This window comes from Achroia grisella, unplaced genomic scaffold (assembly GCF_030625045.1).
Source record: "Achroia grisella isolate CSIRO2021 unplaced genomic scaffold, CSIRO_AGI_Agris_v1 utg900, whole genome shotgun sequence".
NCBI classification, from domain to species: domain Eukaryota; kingdom Metazoa; phylum Arthropoda; class Insecta; order Lepidoptera; family Pyralidae; genus Achroia; species Achroia grisella.
In genome coordinates this window covers 2668325-2692427 of record NW_026713059.1, presented here as the reverse complement: position 1 = coordinate 2692427, position 24103 = coordinate 2668325, and the positions used below count along the sequence as shown (strand labels likewise).

General features: G+C 31.6%; 1 protein-coding gene across 1 annotated transcript in view; it reads right to left on the bottom strand.

Moving 5' to 3' along the window:
• LOC131853240 (uncharacterized) overlaps positions 1-24103 on the bottom strand; it is a 64877-nt gene that overhangs the window by 36533 nt on the left and 4241 nt on the right. The window contains exons 2-3 of the mRNA XM_059204081.1: positions 23334-23432; positions 8029-8116 (exon numbers count right to left, since the gene is read on the bottom strand). Coding sequence (XP_059060064.1) covers positions 8029-8116; positions 23334-23432 — 187 coding nt within the window. The remainder of the gene's footprint in view (positions 1-8028; positions 8117-23333; positions 23433-24103) is intronic.

Below are 24103 nucleotides of genomic sequence, written 5' to 3'. Positions count from 1 at the left end.
TGGCCAAAAAATAAATGTTAGAGGTGGACAACCCTTATCACTTAGGTGTGTCAAAAATAGACAGTAGCCGATTCCGAGACCTACTGAATATGCATATAAAATTTCATAAAAGTCAGTCAAGCCGCTTGAAGGAGTATGATAACTAACATTGTGACACGAGAATTTAATATCAATTATTAATGTCTTTTCTATACTAGAATTGTCACATATTTTATTGACACTTTTTCACTGTTACTGTTCGTACCTACACTAACAAGCGTTTATAATTTTTTATCCGTTGTTTCAATAATATCACACACAATTTTGTACCGACTATTACAACAATATACAAAATACTCGTACAATTAAATTCGATTTAAATTGGATTCGAATAGAATATTCCTAAATATGAGTATTTAAGAATATTTACAAATATAGCACTTATTATATATATGAAGATACCCCAATATATTAATACGACACAGGTGTATCGTAGGTATTATTTATATCGCGTACGATAAGAAATATATCTTTATTGCTTTCTGAGAAGTATCCGAGAAGTTATTAATATGGAAAATGATATCCCAATGTTTATTTGGGAGCCAAACAAATTTATTATTTTTGTGAAACCTATAATACGAATTATTCCACCATTGTTAAATATTCTTTACGCATTATCATTTAGAGTTAAAATATAGGCTTATTTTTGGAAAAGAACTCATCAATATCATCTCTTCTAGAGTAGAATATATAGAGATATATGGAGACATGTTATTATAAAACAAATGACATTTTTTATAAATTGATGTTTCTGATTGGTAGATCTAGGATTATGAATTTAAATTAAGATATAATAGTAGAATTTTTAACGTAATCTATCTACATTTTTCAATTTACAGTTTAGCTTAAGATTCTTACTATTAAGACGACATAAACAATACCATAAATTATACGACTAAGAATATTAGAATTAAAGAGAATTTTCATCACTATACAATTAGCCAGTTAGCGTCGCCCACTCCATTCCTCGGAAAATGATGTCACAGTGCTAATTAAAAATGTAGTCTCCAACTTTTATTTTGTCGCCCTAATCTTGAAAATGATTAATTAATAATGTTTCAGGCCTAATTGAAGGGTCACTAGAAAGACATATTCTAATGGCTTTAAAATAGTGTTATTTTGTGAACCACAATCATATTATTATAAAAATTGTAATGGTGAGGAAGGTAATTGTTAGTAATGTGGACTGATGACCCCATTGCTAGCAATGTACCGTGTCGGTTTGACCTTATGATTTACTACGATGGGCTAACTGACCTGACTGCTCATCTTATCATTCTTCACTGGTAACCCGCCCACGTAACTTACTGCACTTAGAAAAAAATTGTAGCGTGTTAGTAAAAATGCTTTTCCGCGTATAGATAATTTATATATTATTGCTCTTATAATCGCTATTATATTATTATGTTTCCAGCTTCATTCTTAGCGATTTGTGTTTACATATTGTAGTAGTATTCCCAAGCACCAGCCTCGCACGGTAGTTTATAGTTTTTTTTTTTTTTTTTATAAAAATAAAAATTAGTTGTTGTATTGACTATTCCCTTACTACCTCCCACTACTTACCCGATAAGGTGGGATATTCTTGTTACTGCGCTCATTCTGTGTTTCCGTGCCGAAGCCTCCGCACGTCTACAATATACGAAGCTACTATCAACATGGGGAGAAGACGAAGGAACGAAGACAGCGAAGAAAACATTCAAACAAGAAAATTACAAGAGACTCTGAAAAAAGAAACATCTTCGTGTAATTTATTCATCGGAGAGTGAATCTGAAGGTAGAAAATTATAAATTTGATGCGAGCTTACCATACTGGGTATTCTCTGTCAACCAAAAAGGTGATGCGAGCTTACCATACTGGGTATTCTCTGTCAACCAAAAATGTGATGCGAGCTTACCATACTGGGTATTCTCTGTCAGCTTACCATACTGGGTATTCTCTGTCAACCAAAAATGTGATGCGAGCTTACCATACTGGGTATTCTCTGTCAACCAAAAATGTGATGCGAGCTTACCACACTGGCTATTCTCCGTCAAGTAAAAATGTGATGCGAGCTTACCACACTGGGTATTCTCTGTCAACCAAAAATATGATGCGAGCTTACCACACTGGCTATTCTCCGTCAAGTAAAAATGTGATGCGAGTTTACCATACTGGGTATTCTCCGTCAAGTAAAAATGTGATGCGAGTTTACCATACTGGGTATTCTCCGTCAAGTAAAAATGTGATGCGGGCTTACCACACTGGGTATTCTCCGTCAAGTAAAAATGTGATGAGAGCTTACCATACTGGGTATTCTCCGTCAAGTAAAAATGTGATGCGAGCTATACTGGGTATTCTCCGTCTAGTAAAAATGTGATGCGAGGTTACCATACTGGGTATTCTGTGTCAAGTAAAAGTGTGATGTAAGCTTACCACATTGGTTATTCTCTGTCATTATCTAAATTCAATGTTTTATATTCTCTAGGTCTTCAGGATGTGCAAAACGACGAGATCGACTTTAATCCACAAAGCGTTAGTTCAGAACGGCTATATAAACCAGACCATCTGCACCACCACAAGAAAATATAGGTACAGAAGATGAGGTTATCCATGCCGCAGACATACTCGCCATTCTCGAGAACGCGCCAAATCAAAGACTAATTTTGGTAAAAACATCGGATAAAGAATGTTGCATCGAGATGAAAGGAAATATTAAAATGGCCTCCAAAGGAAATGGGCCTCCCAAAGGAAGCTCGTGACGATATTCTAAAAAATACTTGACACCTGCTAATTGCAGTCTAACATCTAAACAAAAATCTCTCAAAAAAAAATATATATATATTAAAACCTATAAGCAATGAGAATCGTTTGTTGTGCGACAGCTACAATTTAGAAACCAAAATCCATTGTAATTGCATCTGTTAATAGTGGGCTACATATTAATAAAGATGCATTGATGATACTTCTGCTAATAGTTACATGTCTGGAGAGAACATCACAAAAAAAAAAAAAAAATTTTTTTTTGATGGTTCCTCAAACAATAAAGCTGCCATGAGAGAAAAAATCTAAATAAACGTTTTAGTATGAAAAACTTCATTAATAAAGATCATAGATCCAAAAACAAGTTAAACTTCAGAGCCCTGCTTCTGAAGACAACAGGGCTTATGCAATGCAACCGAAGCCACCACCGCGATCCGTAGCCCGCAGGCGCAGACGCAGGCGCAGGATCCTTACGAGGTACACTATGCATCCCGCTTGAAATATTTCGTGCCACGGTGGAGTGAGAACAGTTAAAACGAGACATTGCTTGTCTGGTGTACGGGCTATACAATAACGTTACACTCCGTACCGACACAAAACCTCCAAGTGTCTACCCAAAAACACTACAGGAATCGATAGATTTCAGTGATGTCATATACAGGACCTTTTATAAAATAATGTAATCTCAGAGTGCTGGCATGAACCAAACTAATTTATATCCAGCGTAGTTATATCGTAAAAACAGATTTATTCTAAATTTAAAAACATTAAAGAGATTTATAACAACCACACACTTTTAGTTGGGAGACTATAGAATTTCCTTAAAATTGGATGAAAAATGGCATCCGTATGATATCATAGCATCCGTTGATATAAGTATCTACTTTCAATTAATATTGTACAATCACAAAGAAAGTATTTACGCTTTAAATATGCTGATAAATTATATGCCACCGTGTAGAACTAACTTGCATAAAATTAACTCACAGTTCAGCTCCATACAAATATATAATAAAATACCACAGGTAATTCGAGAGATGCCGTTAAATAGATTTAAAAAAGAATTACACCAATGGCTCGTTAAAAAATGCTGTTACTCTTTGCGGGAATTGACCTGACATCAGATATTATTATTTATAATGTAATTTAATTGTAAAAGTAATTGTTATGAATTGTAATTTGCATGCCCCCTGAATATGAGGCGAACATTTATACTGTTGTTGTAAATGTTGAAGCAAATAAATTATCTATCTATCTATCAATTCAATTGATTACTATTTGGCCTGTGTACAGCCCCATACATATTTACCGAGATTTTGTTATGTAATATAATACCAGTTATGTAATATTTAAGTTCCAGAACGTTAATGTCTGTAATTTACTTGTTTTGGCCGTTCATATGCTGAATGTTATTCTAATGTCAAATGATAATAATAATAAAAAAAAAAAACAAATAATAATAATAAAATAAATAAAATTAATAAATAATATTAATAATAATAGAATAAATAATGGTAATAATATAAAATTAAGAAATAATAATAATAATACAATGAGCTTGCACCCATCTCTGGCGCTCTTCAAAAACGCAAACGATGGACACTTGAAATGAATTTGTTCATATTGCGAACTTACCTTCAACTCACTGCATTAGACACTGACACAAAAAACTACTTGGAACCTTTACATCTAAAGTTTATTGAAAAATACCCTAATATGCATGTCAGTCGAACACATGCCGCATGGTTAGAAAGTTTCTACAGACAGATTAGGCCTACATTTGTATTATGGTATATCCACCTGAAATAGAACATTGTTATGTACTTGGCTTAGGCCCGTAAATACCAAGATTACCGGCGAAAGTCGAGAAAAAATAATATAAAAAAAAAAAAAAAAGAATCTTATACCTACCCATCACTCCGTGTGAATTCCTTGGATTTATTTTTGACTTAAGACGAAAAATACAATTAATGAAAACAAGATATCAATTTCTCATAAATGCAAACAGAGTTAAAATTGGTGGATGAATGTTTCATCCACCATAAACTTCCACTTCGATTCAATAATTTTCTGATCTCTAATTGCAAAATAATTTAGTGTAGACATACTTTCTGACACGTCAGGTACCGGTTGGGGAGTGTTCTGTGGCAATAAAAAATCGAATGGGTATTCGAAAGATAACAAACGTTTACTACACATTATAAAATAAGAAATTTATTATTTGGTTTAAAATTATATGCTTAGAATAGATAATGTAAAATGTGCAACACCTGAGGGTGTTTGGTGTGTCTTAAATTACAGATACAAAACAAATCTTCCAATTGCATGAGAAGCGTAAAATAATTAATATTAACATTATTATTTATATTAACACTACAATTTTTGAACTGAGTAGAAGTTAGCCGATTGTTGCTTTTAGAAATACAGGATAAATTAGTGATTTTATTGATTTGCAAGTTGTCACAAAGTGAAGCATGGATGTAAAGTCATATGAAAAAAAAAAAAAAAAATCCAGAAGCATTTGCAGTTGATGCATTTTCAATTTCTTGGTAAAAATACTCATTTTTTTTACTATTTTTAGTTTCCACCATTTGTATTAATTCGGAAACTGATTCTAGAAATAATAAATGCCAAAGCAGAAGATTTAGCAGTCGTACTATAATACTAGATAATAATATACTGGAGCCATGGTTTACATTTCACAAATCTCCTTTCAAACGATCCCATAATCTACGCTGCAGTCTGTAAATGGTAGCCGCGAGAATGTCATCAGTCAAGTCAGGTTTAATTAAAAGGTCCTTATCATCAAGATATGTAAAGATAACGCTTGCAAGAAAACACATAAGGACCTCAAAGCCTAACAGTTTCAACCTATGTTAAAATCGTGTTTCTACAATGAAAAGGTCGAAATTTATCCTGCAAGATGTGTTTGAGTGCATATCTAAACAAAACACACAGTTAATGAAAATCTAATTGTAATAATTTATTCATTAGTCATAAAAAACCTCATAACAATGTTTCTTGTTAACGGATGAGTCAATGGGTTAAGGATTGTCTGCTACATAGTAGCATGGTTACCGCTGTATTCATCGCGCATAGTACACCATGACGTGTACGTTCCACGTCGGCGGCCAATAGACTTAGATAGATACTTAGATAGCCAATAGTCAACGTAGATGTAATTAGAAAAACTGCAGGCGAGATACATTCTACCTTAATTACTACTGTAATTAACAGAACAATGTGTTATGCATGCATATTATAACATAATAAAATTATTGTGTTATAATATGCATGTTACCTTACCTATTTACATTTCAATACATTTTCCGCACACTTTATTGACAATTCTCTGAACATCCTACAATATGTAAACACAAATCGCTAAGAATAAAGCTGGAAACATAATTAAAGATCAAACGAACTTACCAAGTGAAGTTCGATCATAATTATGTGACAGCTTCATTCTTAGCGATATATTCACACCCACCCACTTGATGCATTCATATATGTATATACTTATGTGCGTATTGTAAAAATGGAATAATTTAGCTGAGGTTCTTTCTAATATCCCAAACCCGGACAATAAAGTGAGAAGTGTGAAGCGAAAAATAAAATAAAAACTACATAAAATTTGAAATGAAAACTTTACTTTAAACAAAATGAGCGCAGTAACAAGAATATCCCACCTTATCGGGTAAGTAGTGGGAGGTAGTAAGGGAATAGTCAATACAACAACTAATTTTTATTTTTATAAAAAAAAAAAAAAAACTATAAATTACCGTGCGAGGCTGGTGCTTGGGAATACTACTACAATATGTAAACACAAATCGCTAAGAATGAAGCTGTCACATAATTATGATCGAACTTCACTTGGTAAGTTCGTTTGATCTTTAATTATGATCACATTCGTTATTTAGAAGTGTCTATGATTACTTCTTATCTTAGAATTAAAAAAAAATGTCTGGTATTAAACTATTAACACTCTCTCGAAATATTTGGTAGGCAAAGACTTTTACAAATTTAGTGATTTCCTTCGTTTACAGAGACAGAACATATATATTTCACTCTTTTTGGATTAATACCCTGTATTTTTACTCCATCAACAAACAGATTGCATGTCTAACAACAATGATTATGTTATTAGTCAAGTAAACTCAAAAACTACTATACCGATTTGAAATTTATTTCATTGCTTGAAGGATACAATATTTTATAGGGACATAGGTTAGAAGTTATAATAATATATATAATAAATCACATAGTGGCACCCACAGAGTAAACGGGAAAAGCCAGGTCGCGCTTCTTGAACTGTAATAAATCGTATCCCTGGAAAAATCTATAGGTACGAACATCGCGATATTTAGCTATAATAGAAAACCCGATTACACAGATTACAAGCCGATATCCTAAACTTTAATTTTTGTATAACTGAAATATTTCTACATATATATATATTAACTTAGTACTCGTTCATTAGAATTATTCAAGCGAATCAAGAAATACCTACAGTTTGATCTTTCGGTTGTAACAATTAAGAACGAAGTAGTCTTTGTTAATTGGATAGCTATGTTCAAGATAAGCGGACAGGTAAAATTCCTATAGGCTATAGACACACTGAGCAAGAGATTTATAGAATTGCCACAGGACCGAAAAAATAGGTTTGATGCGAGCAATTCCATAGATAATAGCTAGTATTAAGGAAAATAACTTGTTTTATTAATATCGTGATGTATACTTTATATTCATGACTGTTTAGTTGACTTAGTAAAACTTCAAGTTTCCTACAAAGTTCGGTAGGACTTTTATTACCAACATTAAACAAATAAATGTCAGTTCAGATTCTTTTACATTCTTAATAAATGTAATATCATAGTATCAAAGAAACAATATTTTTATTACATATGATTAAAATTTAAGTCTGAAACCAGCAATAATTTGAAATTGCGTGATCCTTAAAAGAAGTATGTTCCGGTATGAAACTATGGCACTGAGGTATGACAACTAAACTTTCCATAGTCAATATTTTCCCCTTATATTCCTCAATAATTCCTTATAGTCCTCAAGAATGGCATTGCATACCGGGTACCCACGACATACTACAAAATAAATTTGTATCATCTGTACAATATAACCTCCTCTGTCAGATTGTTTGTCATTCCCATTATATAATAAAAGGATACCTGATTGTTACCAACACAATAATATATTTGATAATTTGAATCTTTATAATTACATTAAAAGCATACCGTAATAAACATCGTCCAGTTCCTTATACCTCTTCGCATTAACGCCAATCCTCCAACTATACAACAGCACCACCAATATGGATATATTCTGCAACAAAAATGAAAAATTCTTAAAAAAATGTATAGAATAATAAAAACAATCTTATTAAAATCATTCAATATAAGCACTTTTGAATAGTATTTTATTTTATTTTACCACTCATTCGGAACGCAAAATAAATGTTATTGTAAATAAATAATTACATACTATGGTATATTCTATACTAATAGAATAAAGTTAGTGAGTTTGGATATTCAGGGAAAACTCAGGAACTACTGGTTCGGTTTGATATTTTTTTAGTGTTATATCTAGGTCTATAAAATCATCATACATATCAATAAAAAATTTTGCAAACAAGAGGGAAAATGTTACGCAGACGAAGTTGCGCTACTCAACTTATATTTTATAAAATAATACCCTGAGTATATCAACTGTTAGTAACAGTTAGTTACGTTAGAAAAAAAATTTTTTTTCTGTGTTATCATATTTTAGTAAAAAATACTATCAGCAAGTTATGGGACCGGAATATATTCTCTGACCGGGATAAAAAGTAATTGGTTGAGTTCATCTCTATCTCAAATACTGTGTGTATGTAATTTCATGATGATTTATTATGACGTTAAGTCGCTAAGAAGTAAATTAAATAAACTAAACTACGGATTTTGATTCGATTTCCAATATCATTTTCTGCAATACAGGAAATGGTTTGTGTAAGTCGCAGCATACAGTTAGTATGCTGCGACTATTTTATACATGCGAGGTCTCTCATTGTAAACCAATGCAAAACAGAGGTGAGTTGTCAGTTAATAATATGATAAATTATAATAGTAAATTGGACTCCATTATTACTATTACCTATTATGAAATATAAAATTTTAAAACGATCGTTCAACATCGTTGAAATAGTAGACAGTTTCTATAAAATTTATTACTGATAGTCTGAATTTAGAAATTTATATTTTAACTTCATTCTTGCAGGATAAAAGGTCACTTAGTACTAGATTATTATTACTCAATCTTTTATAATAATTAATTCCATGCATAATATAATAGATATTCAAGTCGTGCCTGTCAGGTATAATAGATATAAAACATTAGAATAGGCAATATAAAAGGTGAAGGATCCGTCAAGGTACAGGGGGAGATAGATTATACACGGCGTGTTTGTAACAATGAAAAATGAATGTAATATTGGAGGCAAATCGGGTCGCGACTCAGACCTGAGAAATTTTTTCGGTTGCGTACACACGCTCTCGTTTGGGACATGGAAAATGGTTATATGAGATTAAAAATACCCAAATTTTCTACGTGTTTGCTTGTGATAAAAGTCTTGATATCGTACGTATTTTTTAATTGAATCGAATAGAATAGAAAATAAGCCGAAATAACACCCCAGACGACCCAGGACATACCTTACTGGCGAAGATTGACTGGACGGGCCGACCCAAATAAATGCGACTAAGGTCAGGCAAAAGAAAATAATACATACCTACCTATACACCTGAACAACATAACAATCAACAACGACATCATGGAAGTACGTGGTACTTATTCCGTAGGATTATTATGTCTTGTCATGTTCTTCAATCGAAGACATCAATGTTGCTATTGTACTGTTAAATAGTAAGATTCTGCTTGGCGATAGAGATAGATAACGCAGGCGACTTTATACAGTCTATCTTTGGTATAAAACTTTATATTATAACTAGCTGTGCCCGAGGATTCACCGTGAAATTTATAGCATATACATATATTATTCTGATGTATAAGCTATATTACTGTAAATTGTCGTAAAATTCCGTTCAGTAGTTATTGCGTGAAAATTTAAACTTCTATGTAAATTTAAACTTATATGTTAAAATTTTCTATTAATCCTATAATAAAGGCAAGCATAATAAATCTAGTCAACGTGGCTAATTATTTTATAGTTATTATTGTTAAAAGTAAATATTAATATAGGCGAAACATTTGTTAGTACAACGTAAATCGCATGTGGGATTTCAGAAAAGATAATTTGTTTTAATGAATAAATAAATCTGTACAACTTACGGAGCCCCAAACTAAGCACAGTTTGTTCTAGGCAACTGATATACATACATAATTTAAATACTTGTAGAGGTATAATTGTAGACCTACGTAACTTCATTGCATACTATGTAAAGATTAGGTTTTTATAAGTAACCAGCCATTCGGCCCGGCTTCGCACGGGTATACATTATTATATATAAAAACCTTCCTCTTGAATCACTCTATCTATTAAAAAAACCGCATCAAAACAAGTTGAGTAGCTTTATAGATTTAAGCATACATAGGGACAAACAGCGACAGCGGCTTTCTTTTATACTATATAATAATGGTAGTGTAAACTATAACATATGTTTCTTATAAATATCAAAGTCTGAGTGGAACGCAGTTATAAGCAAGAGTTATAGATCAGACCTATAAAAAATATAGAGAAACCTGTTGAGTCGACAGCGACGCTAATCCATAATCAATCAAAACGAAGAATGGCAGAAAAGAAGCTTAAATCTAAATCCAGAGAAAGTATATTAATAAGTAAAGCCAGCCAGCCAGCAATATCTAAATACATTTTATAGTACATATATATCACACAAAATTGATGTAATCTAGGTAAACTTCTTCTAGTAGATAACTCAGCTTCACTTATTTCTGTCGCCAAGCAGCATGCTTTATTAGCTGCATTTCAGTTGATGAGTATCATGAGCATCACATGATAACGTAAAATTACCTTTTACCATCACGTGGATGATCAACTTATTTGTTATTCCGCTTACATAAAGTAAATTATAAGTTCCTTAATTTAACAACAGACATTGTAATGTAATATTAACATAATAACGTTTATTTATTAATTTATTTTAAAACTTTTATTATTTTATCCTTACTGAGCAAAACATTAAATAATCACTTGAATGTGTACAGGTTACCTGTGCATATTCAAGTGATTTTTTAGTGTTTCACCGTTACACTTCACTCCTCAGAAATGACAACAAATGATGAATATCACGGGCTCTATATCCCGACGCATCGTAACGGATGCATTAATATAACGGTTGCCACTTTCCATTAGGTAGCCCATCAGCTTGCTCGCTATTTCAGTTATCTTACTAGTATTATAAACGCAAAAGTTTGTGAGCTTGCCTAGATGGATGGATGGATGTTTGGTACTCTTTCACGCAAAAACTACTGAACGGATTTTTATGAAACTTTATAGGAATATAGCTTATGGATCAAACCATATAGGCTACAAATTTCATACGATTGAAACCGCGGGCACGGCTAATTACATAGTCATATTTAAATTACATCGAAAAAAATTTAAATTACAAAATAAGGATCACTTCTAGGTAACATATTTCTTTCCCGAACGGAAAAATTATACCCTTAAATATAATATAATAATAGTAAAAAATATTCGGTTTTGTTTGTACACAAAATTTTAAGTTTGGACAGTAGTCTATACCAACTTTTTCATCTTTTATGCGCCTACATTTTGTTTAGATATTGAACATCATTAAAATTCTACTTCGGAATTGGAAAGTACAAAGCAGATTTTGTATTAGCGGTCTCCACTTCGACTCACCATGGAGTGCACTCTATATATTTCTAACAATACCCACTCGCTGAGATAGACGACTTATTGAGGCTTGTCACCCAACAAAGAAATAATAAAATGGAGTTCGAGTCTTGTTTTTTACCTGAATGCCCATGAGAGAATGGGTAATGTCTTTAATTTTCAGGTATATATAAGTCCAGTTTGCCTGAGAATTCCATAAAGCTACAGTAAAATTCAATTTAATCTATTTTAGATATCATTTAGATTATCTTTTGATATGGATTTGATGAGTTGTTATAGAAGATTTTTTCTATATCTGAGCTATTAGATGAGTCTAAGGATAATCTTAGATTAATCTCATTATTCAAAATATATAAAATTACAATAATTTTGAAAATAAAAATAATAATATAATATGTATTATTTTAAACAGAAAATATTTTTCTAAATATGTATAATAACATATAACCAAATTAAAGTAAATAGGTTAACAACAAAGCTATATACATTTTTCGTTTGAATAAAATTTATCAAATAACTTTGAATTGCCAAGAACCAACTGATATCAACATTACAACGTAAGTTCTTTGTAGAAAACATTCTGAGAAGATATAAATACTTTAAATAGTTTATAGAAACGTTTGCGGTCATCACTAATAACTTCAAAGGTTTGACTGAAGTTCTTCACTTGCAAAATGCATGTGCAAAGTTGCAAGTACTGCAGCCACAGCTTACGATAGTTTTACAACTCTCGTAGATCTTAGAGCTCAACGGCTAGGACAATTTGTTCGACAACGTGGCCATAAAATGTTAACTCTCTACTCTACGTACTGTTTTAGAGATACCTACGTATTTTGCTCTATCAGTGAAGAGCTATAACGGGAATCTTTTTTATATAATTGAAATGACAAAGAAAGTGATCTACCTGTTGATATATGATATATAAGCCTACCTATTGAATAGCATTCCGGACATCAGGTTATCAAGATACTTTCGTGATAGCTCTCCTTTAAGTAAAGTATTTTTATTACCAAATAAGGTTTAGAATGGAACGAAACATTACACAAAACTGTAGATCAAACAAATAATTTTAGTTTGTCAATAAACTCTGAAAATAAATACAGACCTATAAAATATCCAAAAGACATTTATATAAATTTTAGACGAATCAAATAAATGGAAGGGGCGTCTGGGTTGCATTACTCCACTAAAGATGGATGGAGTAAGTTCAAAAGGACAGAATAGTGAAAAATTGAGGGTAGGCATGTCGATACTGCGGCGTTATTGGCGGAATCACCAATCATTATGTTGATCAATCGACTTTGGCTCCCGAAATCATTTTTATTGCCTTTCTCACCGAAATCTTATAACAAAAATGTACTGTGATTTTTTTGTTTTATATCATATAGAAAACTATACGTACATGTTAGAACATAGAGTTTACTTATCATAGTACTGTGACGGTTCACCTATACCCATAAGTATATTAAAAATATTTAGTTAAAAACTTATATTAGATTTTAAAAACAATTCATTTTAGGACTTTAATTCACTAACTAAACATTGATTTAATTTCTATAAACTAGATTATTTAAAAAATAAAATAATTATAAATAGAAACATCATATGGTTTAATAAATAAGATATATTAAATAATTTTACGTAAAAACAATACAAAAATAATATTAAATAAAAAATGTTTCAATCTTATTTCATAGAATTCATCAGCTCAAAACGATAGCTTTGATTTACGCACACTAATGTATATCATTATTAACACATACACATTGGTAAACAAAAATGTCTATAAATAGCCAATATGGGTGTTAGAAGGGATTAGTCGGGAGTGACCGTGAGGTGAGCAAGTGTTTAATTAATTATTTTATTAGTGGTTCCTGTCGAGCATCTCGGTAAGTGATTTAATTCTTTTACTTTAAATGAGGCAGTCTGAAATTTATTGAGAAGATAATATTTAGGATGTGTTGATCCAGCTAAATTTATAATTGCAAATAATAGGATTATTAAACTCGGTTAGATGTATGTTAAGTCGACTTATGGCCATAATCTAAGCCTTGTTTAAATGTTAGATATTAAAGTTATAATAAGATTGAGAGCCTCTATGGTTTGGTGGCTTAATGTACGCTGTTTCCTGAAGTCGCGGGTTCGAGTTACATGCGTAGCGCATGTAAATTATTATGCAGACATACATGTGTATAATTTTGTTATTTTCTATTATTGAGTTATTGTGTGCATGTTAGTATTATAAAATCATTTTCTCTAGGTATTACATATGTTTATTTACTTTTTTATAATTTGTGTGATTTTATTATTTTTATATTATTGTTTTATTTTGTGCATGTTAGTATTATAAAATTATTTTCTTTAGGTTCTACATGTGTTTATTTCCTTTTCTATAAATTGTGTGTTTTACTATGTGCTTAAATCCTATGTAATTGTACATCATACAATGGGTAAAATATATATTAGAATAATTGAATCTTTACGTACGTTATAGTCTCTAGAAACTCGTGTATCGGTTTATATTTATTTATTTATTTCTTAGGCATATACGTTATACAGCGTTTGGTACTTTCTTGTTAGATGTTAAGGAATTTCCTCATATTGAAATTTCAACGTTTATAGGTAATTTAATATTTACAATAAGAATTCAGATAATAGCAAATTTACTTTAAATAAATAAAAGTAATCTAATGGAGTTATAATAGAACTTTGTTGCACTAATGTAACTATTAATAATTCAATTACTTGCAAACGGTAAATATTTCCCTTACTAAATTCATCTATTAATTATTTATTTCAAATATTTTATTACTCACACTGAATGTGATAGTAATGCAAGGTTGCTATTTCAAATAGAGGGATACTGCCTGGTTGGGATTTAGTACTTACCCATACTACAATTATATACATTCTACAAAAGGTGTCGCATGGGGGAGTTCGTGGTTACTGAAGGCTTCACTAGAAGGAGGAAAATATTTGTATCGATGATTGAACTATTGAAGTAACATTTTCCAAGAGTTTTTGATGATATATTATGATCCGTAAATCTCTATGGAGGCTTTAGTAAGGAAGTATAATTTCTGAATTAGTTGTGGAAGTTTTCATCAGGAGGAGAGAGAGGCTCAGATCGATGAATCTATGATGAAGTCACATGTTCCATCATTTGAGGAGAGATGGGTCAAAGCTCGCAATGAAGGTTTTAGACCACGATCCCTGTGGAGATTTCTACAACCAATAGGGACTTCAGTTTAGTTGATAACTATGTGGTTATCTAGGTCTCACACCCTGAACTTTACTATATGTGCGTTATATGTGTGGTGTATCAATATAGAGATATGTTGCTACCTTGGACATATGGTGTTATGTAGGTAAAGATTTAGGACACATATCACATTTATTATATAATACAAATTATTACACTGCACAAATATGTATATAATAGATGAATTAATCCGTAATCAATATTATCTATATTAATCAGCTGAAACAATAGCAATGCTGTTCAGTATGACTCCCTTATAGATATAGAGACGTATTTTGCTTTCCGTAAATAGTGGAATTTCCTAATTATAATATATAGTTGTGAAAATTGTAGACATTGGGGGATTTATTAGATGAGATCTGGGAGTTTACCAGAAGTAGTGAAGGTGAGTGTTAGTGCATTCTAAAAGGTACCTTAAAACCTACACCCGTGTCACAAGTCTCGGGCACCACTTGTGGTTCTCTCCCTGAACCATCAGTGGCCAGTATGAGGGCCTAAATCGTCATCATAATTAGTGGGTTTAATAAACGTATACATATAAAAGTATAATTACTAATTAAACCGGTATCTATTAATTCTTATTGGTTATTATTAGAGTATTTCTTCGGTTCTTTATTAATTAAGATATTTATTATTTACATCTAAGGACTCCGGTCCTGTATCACATCGACTGTCCGCCTAGTGGATGTTCATACATCACTTTAATCCATGTCATAGACCTTTGACATTATTATCTATATTATTCTGATTATTTCACTATGTGATTAATCAAATCTTACTGATATATATTTGGACGTGCAGTCCTTCTATAAACTAAACATTATCTTCTGGTTGGTTCATCATGTGGATCATTCAGATATCTCTATTTAGATTTGGGACTTATAGTCCTCGCTTATAATATCTCACTAATATAATGATTACTTTGCTATGTAAGTAATCTTATTTAAATATAAACAATCATAACAGAGTCTAGCTCTGATTAACGAATACACAATCCTTATTTCCTCGAGTATTCTTGGTATTAAGGAAATTTATAAATTATACATGCTATGTTTGTAATATAGCAATTATCAACATTATATATTGGATTGACCAATATTGTGGTGTTGATGGCATCGGGCTATCATACCACTCTACTATTTATCGTACTACAATTACGGGTGATCTCCAATGTCACATTATAGGGCTGAAAGGATACTGGGATCCATTAGTAAGTTCTGGCTTTTGAGTGACCTCCTAGTTTCTGTTACGACTCGTATCTTCAGTTTGATCTCCACTGTCACACTGGGGCCGGGGTGTTCCCCATTAGGTGGGCTCTGTGACTGAGTGATGCTGGGATTTAGTTTCGAGGTCGGCAGTCTATTTGACGGTCTCTCTATCGCCTCATGGAACTGAAGGGGTCAATATCCATAAGTAAGCTTCTGTGTCGTGAGTGATCCTGAATTCAGTTCGATTTGCCTTTGGCAACTATATCTTTATTTATTTACTTGAAGCATCACAAGCTTGGTGAAGCCACTTGTAATGTTGATTTAATAATATAAACTAAACTTGTTTTGGCGCTGAGAATACTCATCCCATCTCACCTTCAAATGGTGTATATCGCAATCCTACTTTGCATATTCCATATTCAAGGGGGAAGGAACAAGTTAGTTGGTAAGTCTTCCACTTGAGGCTTGGCGTGTGGATGGAGCCAGTCTCCTCTGCCCCTTTGGGGGCCCTCTTAATTATTAAAACCATAATGATTTCACTTTAAATTATTTACTGTATAATTATTATTCATAACATATACTTTGTATCATAATTTGTATTATCGAGATATGTATTTATCTCGTAGTTATTACTCCGTCATATACCAATCAAAGAATCTATAGTTACTACACATACACAACAGATCCTCCGATACTAGACGATCACATATTATTATTTATATGGCCAAATGATTGAGTGTTCTCGTTTCTGTACTATATATTTAAATAATTATTATATTATCCAATTAATTAGAAGAAGAGAATAAAATATTATCCAAAAATTTTATGAGGGAAAGGGGCGATCGTTACAGTACTACAGAAATAATATTTACTAGTCTTATTTATGAAGAAGACTTTTGAGTAGGTTTACTACTCTTATTTACAACCAAGAGATCGTGAGATCAAATCTAGCCGATAACAAAAACTTTGTGTGTGAACCAAACAATGCCTACATTGCCACACTTCACAATACGAGGGCATGATGATTTAGTGATCTACTACACCGACGTTTATATACGAAATGTTATTATTTTAAGGCTATATATATATTCTATACTTATCCGTGGTTATATTTCAGTTATATGTATACATATCACAATATGACAGGACGGCAATCTCTGTAGGTATTCCTGTCGATTATAACGACGGATTACACGAATTTATTGCTTCTTTGACGCTATAAGAACGTATAAATCTGCATAAATCGTATTTCATATTAAGATATCAGCTTAATGCCTATATTATCCTTATACAAAGTCAGATTTTGAAAGGTGATACTTCAATATTTCTTAGCGCTTGTTCTATCATTAACAATACCCACGCCGATAAGTTCTTAGAAATTTCGCTTTTAACGCTCTACTTAATGAAAGTATAGTAACTATTACCAATAGTCATGAATAGACAATAATATCTAGAACTACACAGTGAGATATATGTATATTTATGCGAAATTATATTGAAAAGAAAATTATATTATTAGTAAGCAGTACCTGTTTAACACAATTTACAACAGACGATTCTAAATCCTGTAATTAACCCTATTCGAAGTAGAAATTTTTCTACACAGTTTTATTCCCCACGTAAAGGAATATATGAGACAAATGCAATATTCTGTTTCATATTTAAATGTCAATTTAATAAAGATTTCACGCGTGAAAAGAGAATAAAAATACTCAATTTTTTGTCTAAAAATATGCACATAATTCAATATTTCGATACAGAACTCAAACATGTTTTTGCCTCCACAATACACACGTTAGGTATATTTGTGCTGGTTAATTCTTTACCCACCCCATGTCATTCCGTAACTGAGAGATACAATATTCCATTTCTATTTGCATGATCGCTAATACCCGTTCGTTACACCATTGCCCCGAGCGTACCTTTTGTTATTATAATTGTACACATTTCTAGTCAAATGTAATGATAAAAACAAGCGATGTCACCGAAAATAATATTTTTATAACTACGAAAACAACTACTTTGATATTTGATCATTATGTTTTAACTAGATATTTTCAGGATAATATTTTACATTCCATTTCAAAGTCACATTACACGGTTTATACATATTTTTTATTTTTTCGGTAAGTATAAATTGTCGTTGTATTTCATATTGACCGACTTGATATAAGTGAAATTATCAATTTGCGTGTATTTTGTCTGTACGTATATTTATGTTATGCGATATTTTCGCGGACCGTGAACAGTGAATCTAATTATTATTTTTTAATGGAAAAATCTCAATTTCAGGTTGGTCCCTTGTTAATTAAATTTTGTTTCCGCCTCTTTGCTCCTAGATGATATTCAACCAACTGACGTATATATTACGTACAAATATATAACTTAATTAGTTCATACATATAATAAGAATGTGATGTGGTATTTATATGAATGATATATAAAAAAACTATTATTAAAAGACTTCATAGACGTAATGTAATATTTGGCACCGACAAACCATGTGTGTGGTATCACCTTCCAGTAATGATATTTCCGAACCAATACGATATTTTCCATATCCTTCAAGAAAATAACTTATTCCTTTTTAAAAGGCCGACAACGCACGTGCAATTCTCCTGGTGTTGTTATTCATGGGCGGCGGTAATCACTTACCCTCAGGTGAGCCGCATGCACATTTGTCCCTTGTTCTATATAAAAAAAAGAACCCAAAATATTTATTGTCAGAATGTTTGTCAGTATATCTGTGTTTTTTGTGCGATAATCTCAAAACGAGACCGATCTTAACCGATTTCGGTGCAGTTTTCACAAAGATATTGAGTGAAGCTTTACTTAAAATTTATTATTTGTTTTCTTCTAATCGGATTATAAAAAAAAAGTTATTCGCGAACGAATACGCAGATGGCACTAGTATTAAAGGCTGATATTAATGTTTCCCAGAACGCTGCAAAAACTATCCACAATAATACAAAAAGGCGTCACATTACATTCGTCTGAAATTTTCATTACAATAATGAAATATTTAATATTTTAACGTTGGTGCCGGCTTTTCTATGGAAATCACTTTCGGTTTTCCTTCTCTTGTAATATACTCGTAGATATGTTTTCTTTATTTGAAGTAAATTGTGGAAAGCATCATTCGCATAATGGCCCTATTATTATCTAGTGCAGTGGTGAAAATAATTACGAATTAAAATAGTAAGGCAATTATTCTAATTTATGATTATGGAATAATACAGCCAGCTGCGACAACCGCATATGCTAAAGGCCTCGATGGGGATTTATAAGATGAGCATAAAATCATAAAAGCGTGGCGTCAATCAGCATTTATCAGGATTTAGTTATTCTGGTTTTAAGAGGGGAAAAATGGATGTTGGCTTCACATAGTATGTTGTTATTACAATTATGCCACTTTATTTCTCATTACTATCATATTCCTTAAAAAGTAATATAACGTGTATCAATAGATTTTAAGACCAGCCTTTGCTTACAAATCAGCTGATGTTCTTAGTATCAGTGCCAAAAAACGGGTCAAGTGACCACAATTTGAGCGAAGTCATCTCTTAACAACTATACGATCGTGTATGATCTGGTGCCAACTAGGGCATATTAAGTAGATAAATATAAGATTTATATCACTACGATATATAAATTTGCCATATAAAGTTTAAGTTCTGATATCCCTATTCAAAAATAAGGGTAGTTGGTGTAACAAAAATGAATCAGTCAATTATTAAAAAAAAAATACTGGTGAACAACCCTTAATAGTTAGAGGTATGAAAAATAGATAGTGCCGATTCTCAGATCTACTGAATATGCATAAAAAAATACTGTAAATAATAATATATAACAATATAACACGAGAATTTTATATATAAGATGTGCTTACTGCACATCTTATATATATTTGCTGCTTCAGTATTAATGTAAATCAATTTTTTTTTATGAATAACAAAATAAATTCAGTCCCATGTGAGTATAGACCACAAACTGCCGAATTCCACCATGCAACGCAGAAGCTTCCTAATATCTCTACTGACCTCATGGAGTGATCTCACTGCTCCGAAGATTTGTGCAATTTAAGATACAGCAGCTTTCCATTTTGAGACGGTCGATATAGGGACTTATTTCTCAGGCATAAGTACTAGCAACTCGAGTAATTTGAAGATCTCTTCTTCCACTAAAATATCATATTTTTTTAATAACCAGAATATCAAACATGCTGCCTTACTGACCTGATTAAGTGTTAAGTGGCAACCGTACTACATGAATCACTACGAATTTTTATGATTCATGTGTTGCCATTCCTAAGCAGCAAGGTATCTTTCCTCTATATCCTATAATTGTATATTACCCTTTAATTAACCCACAGCTTATAAAATACGCTGCTTAGCTGCTGATACAGGTGACACACAGATGATTTATAACAAGTATATCTCGGCAAAAACTTATTACTAATATCTCATTATTTTAATACAGGGATTAAAATAAAATATACTAGTGTAACTGGAGCGGGAACATAACAACTATTTAATTAAAAATCAGAATAATAGTAAAAATTGAGTTTATTTCCCAAAACGGCGAAGTAGAAATCTAGTCAAAAGTGACATATAAAAAAACCAATATCAAAAATACTAGTATAGGTAAATATCTACCGAATTTAACAGTAATTATCTAATTTGGTACAAGTGAATGCACTTTAAAACTTCTCAGTGAGCGTCATAACTCTGAAGAACCCGATAATTCGAAGACCAAGTAAATTAAGCTTAATGGAGTTTGAAGTTATTGGCATTCCGTTCACTTGAGCCAGACTAAGCATAACGCTTAAAGCAGGTTGAATGAAGAGAAGATGATTATTTTTCATTTTACTGCCGAATTATAATAAAAGAAAAGCTATTATTTCGTATTCTAGGAAGTATTTAAATTCTTTCGTTTTATTTTAGGACAGTACCAAACTCACGACATAAAGTGAATAATAAAAACCCGATATCTAACAATGAACATACAGATTTAGAGATAATAACGAAGTCTAGTCAATCCTTATTAATTCGTCATTAAATATATTACATTAACGTATCTGACACTTACGTCATACACTGACTTACTTATGACTTCTCTATATCTGTTACTCTGTATTATTGTAGACATACCAAATTATTGTCCACTAGTCCCCACTACACCAAGCGTCTCAGCGAACCGACAGCGACAGTTGGTTGACAAGATGGTGTAGAGTCGCGATCCTCAGCATTAAGGATCGTTCAAGAAAAGCAGAGTCTCATTACTAAACAAAGTAGTTGTATTGTATATTATTTTCATTTATATATCAATATTTATTATCTACATTCATTTCTACAGGGCATAGTAAGGGACCCCTTTGCTGACGTACGTCACCACTCACCTTCACCAGCCGTGTTTCTCTCCCTGCCAACCTAAATCTGGTAGGAGATTGCTAATACAGCTTTACAAATACGTTCTAGTACAAACTTACTGCAGTAAGATCTTTTAGAATATTGTAGAGAGATTTCGTTGGTATATCTCTCGCTTCCACTTCGTCCGCATACAAATTATAATTTACTTTATTAACGTATTATAACTAACACTAGGCCATATAACAAGAATTGTAAATAATTCCGTAGCAACCACAAATTATTACATTTCAAACTACAAGTACGTTACAAATTCAAATTTACTTTATCTACAATATAATACATTCCAAATTGACTAAAGTGAATCGCCTATGAAAATGTTGTCGATAAAACATGAAAAGGTATCTATTTGAAATGTTTTCACGCTTCAACAGACATTCGAGATAACTGTTTGTTTTCCGGGAAAAGCAATATTCGCTCGTGGTAAGTGGATTTTGAACTAACTATAAGCAAATCTTTCTTTACACATCTATATAAATTTTTCTTCGAATCTCCCTAGGTGTTGACGCCTACGGTGTATGCTTTTATAGTCTACTTTATGTCAACGAATTTTTACCAAGTTATATGAATCTGAAGGTTTCTCAGAACAGATACATATTGTGAGGTCTAGTAATTAATTTCGTACCCCAAAAATCTACTTGATAAGAATGCCCATATCTAGAAATAATATATTCGGCAAATAAATATTTACGGGTTAAATAGTTTATATACATATTATAGTTATATGTGTGTATAATATACACGTATATATATGTATAATATACACTATATTTTATGTGAAAGGAACAGAGTTCTACATAAATAATACTACTTTATATTATTTTATTATCATTCAATATGTTCGTTATCGTCATTATGATAATGATACATTTATTGGACAGTCCAATACTAAAACAATTTAGTAGGTCATAATTTTATTAAACATTTTTTCTAATCACTATGATTGAAAAACCAAATTACTAAATAGAATTTGATTAAATATCTATAAAAATAAAAATGGAAGCATGTATATGGCATTGACAAAATTAAAAAAAAATTATCATATCAATTTGCAAATGACTCGTTTCAATGTTGGGTTGAAAAATTTAAACATTTTTTAACCTCAATTTCTTGTCAATTAAAATTAGAAAAATATATTGACTTTCTAAACCACGTAACTGGCACCTAATAGACAAAACTAATGAAGCTATGGGAGTGACAAGGCTAGCGAGGTTGAGGTTTGTTTGCCTAGTTTTCAATAGGAAGCTAGTGTAAGCGTTTATTACGTAACGATACATCCAATGATAAACATGACATATATACTAACATTATAAATATAGACTAAAGGGATAAAATAATCTTAATGCATGACGTGAAGATACATCGTATTATGAAGACAGATATAGACTATCATTATTTTTTTCATTAATATAGAAGAGGTAGAAACAGGTTATGAACGTATATTTAGGAATTGAAACTTTTAAGACTCAAGTAACATTTAAAATATATTTTAAAAATTTAAAATAGAATTCTATATCGAAAAAGTCATAAGACAATGTTATATAATACTTTTTAATCCAGAGATTATTTCATATAAATTGCATTTTCATCCTTTATGCTGAGAGCATCTTGATGGCATATGTGCGAGTACCATATAACCAGCTAGAACGATTTCTCACTTAATAGATAGAACATTTACATAAAAGAGTAGTACCAAAAGAAGTTTCAACGCCAAAACTCACGATTATGGCATTTCAATTTCTTGAAAAAAAAATACAAGAACTCTACTAACCAGTGTGTAGAGGGCACTTGCATATGCTGCGTGTTTGACGTGCAGAGTCCGGCAGCAGGAGAGGGTCGTGTCCTGCTCGTGGGCCGTCCACGACTTCATCTGGTAACAACAATGATAACATTATGTTTTATGACAAATAAATCGAGATCCACAAGTTCGCTGTACTAATATTTATAAAGAGTTCCAATTGCTTAGAATGGATGAACTGAAAAAATGTTTCAATTACTTTAAAAAGTCCAGTCAAATTTAAAAACTAAATTATCAATAAGTAATATAGTAAATTTTCGACCTGTAATGTAATTTAGACTCTATTTTCTACATTTGGCCGTTCATTTGGGTCATTGTGCGTGTAATTTCCATCAGTAGCAATTGTTCTAAAAGTAAAAACTAAATTTCTTAAACTTAATACATTTTTATTTTTAAACTGACTGCAACTGTTTTTTAATAAAAATTGTAGGAATCAAATATCATGCATACTGCAAGCAACATAGCTTTAGGATATTTATGTCGATATTCTTATGTTATAAATTCATTCAGCTACGTACTTAATTTGCGTGAATTAATCTTTTTAATCGTTATACCGTCTATACAAGATTTTTATTGTCTATTTTATAATTTTTACATAATCTAATGAATTAGTCAACCTGTAAACTCTAAAAATATACCAAATTCTTGCTATTTCCCTCATAATGAAGTTCATGAAAACAAGATTTATTGAGATAATGTAATTATCTTGAAAGTACTTCAGCTTGGCTCAACGACACGCCTCG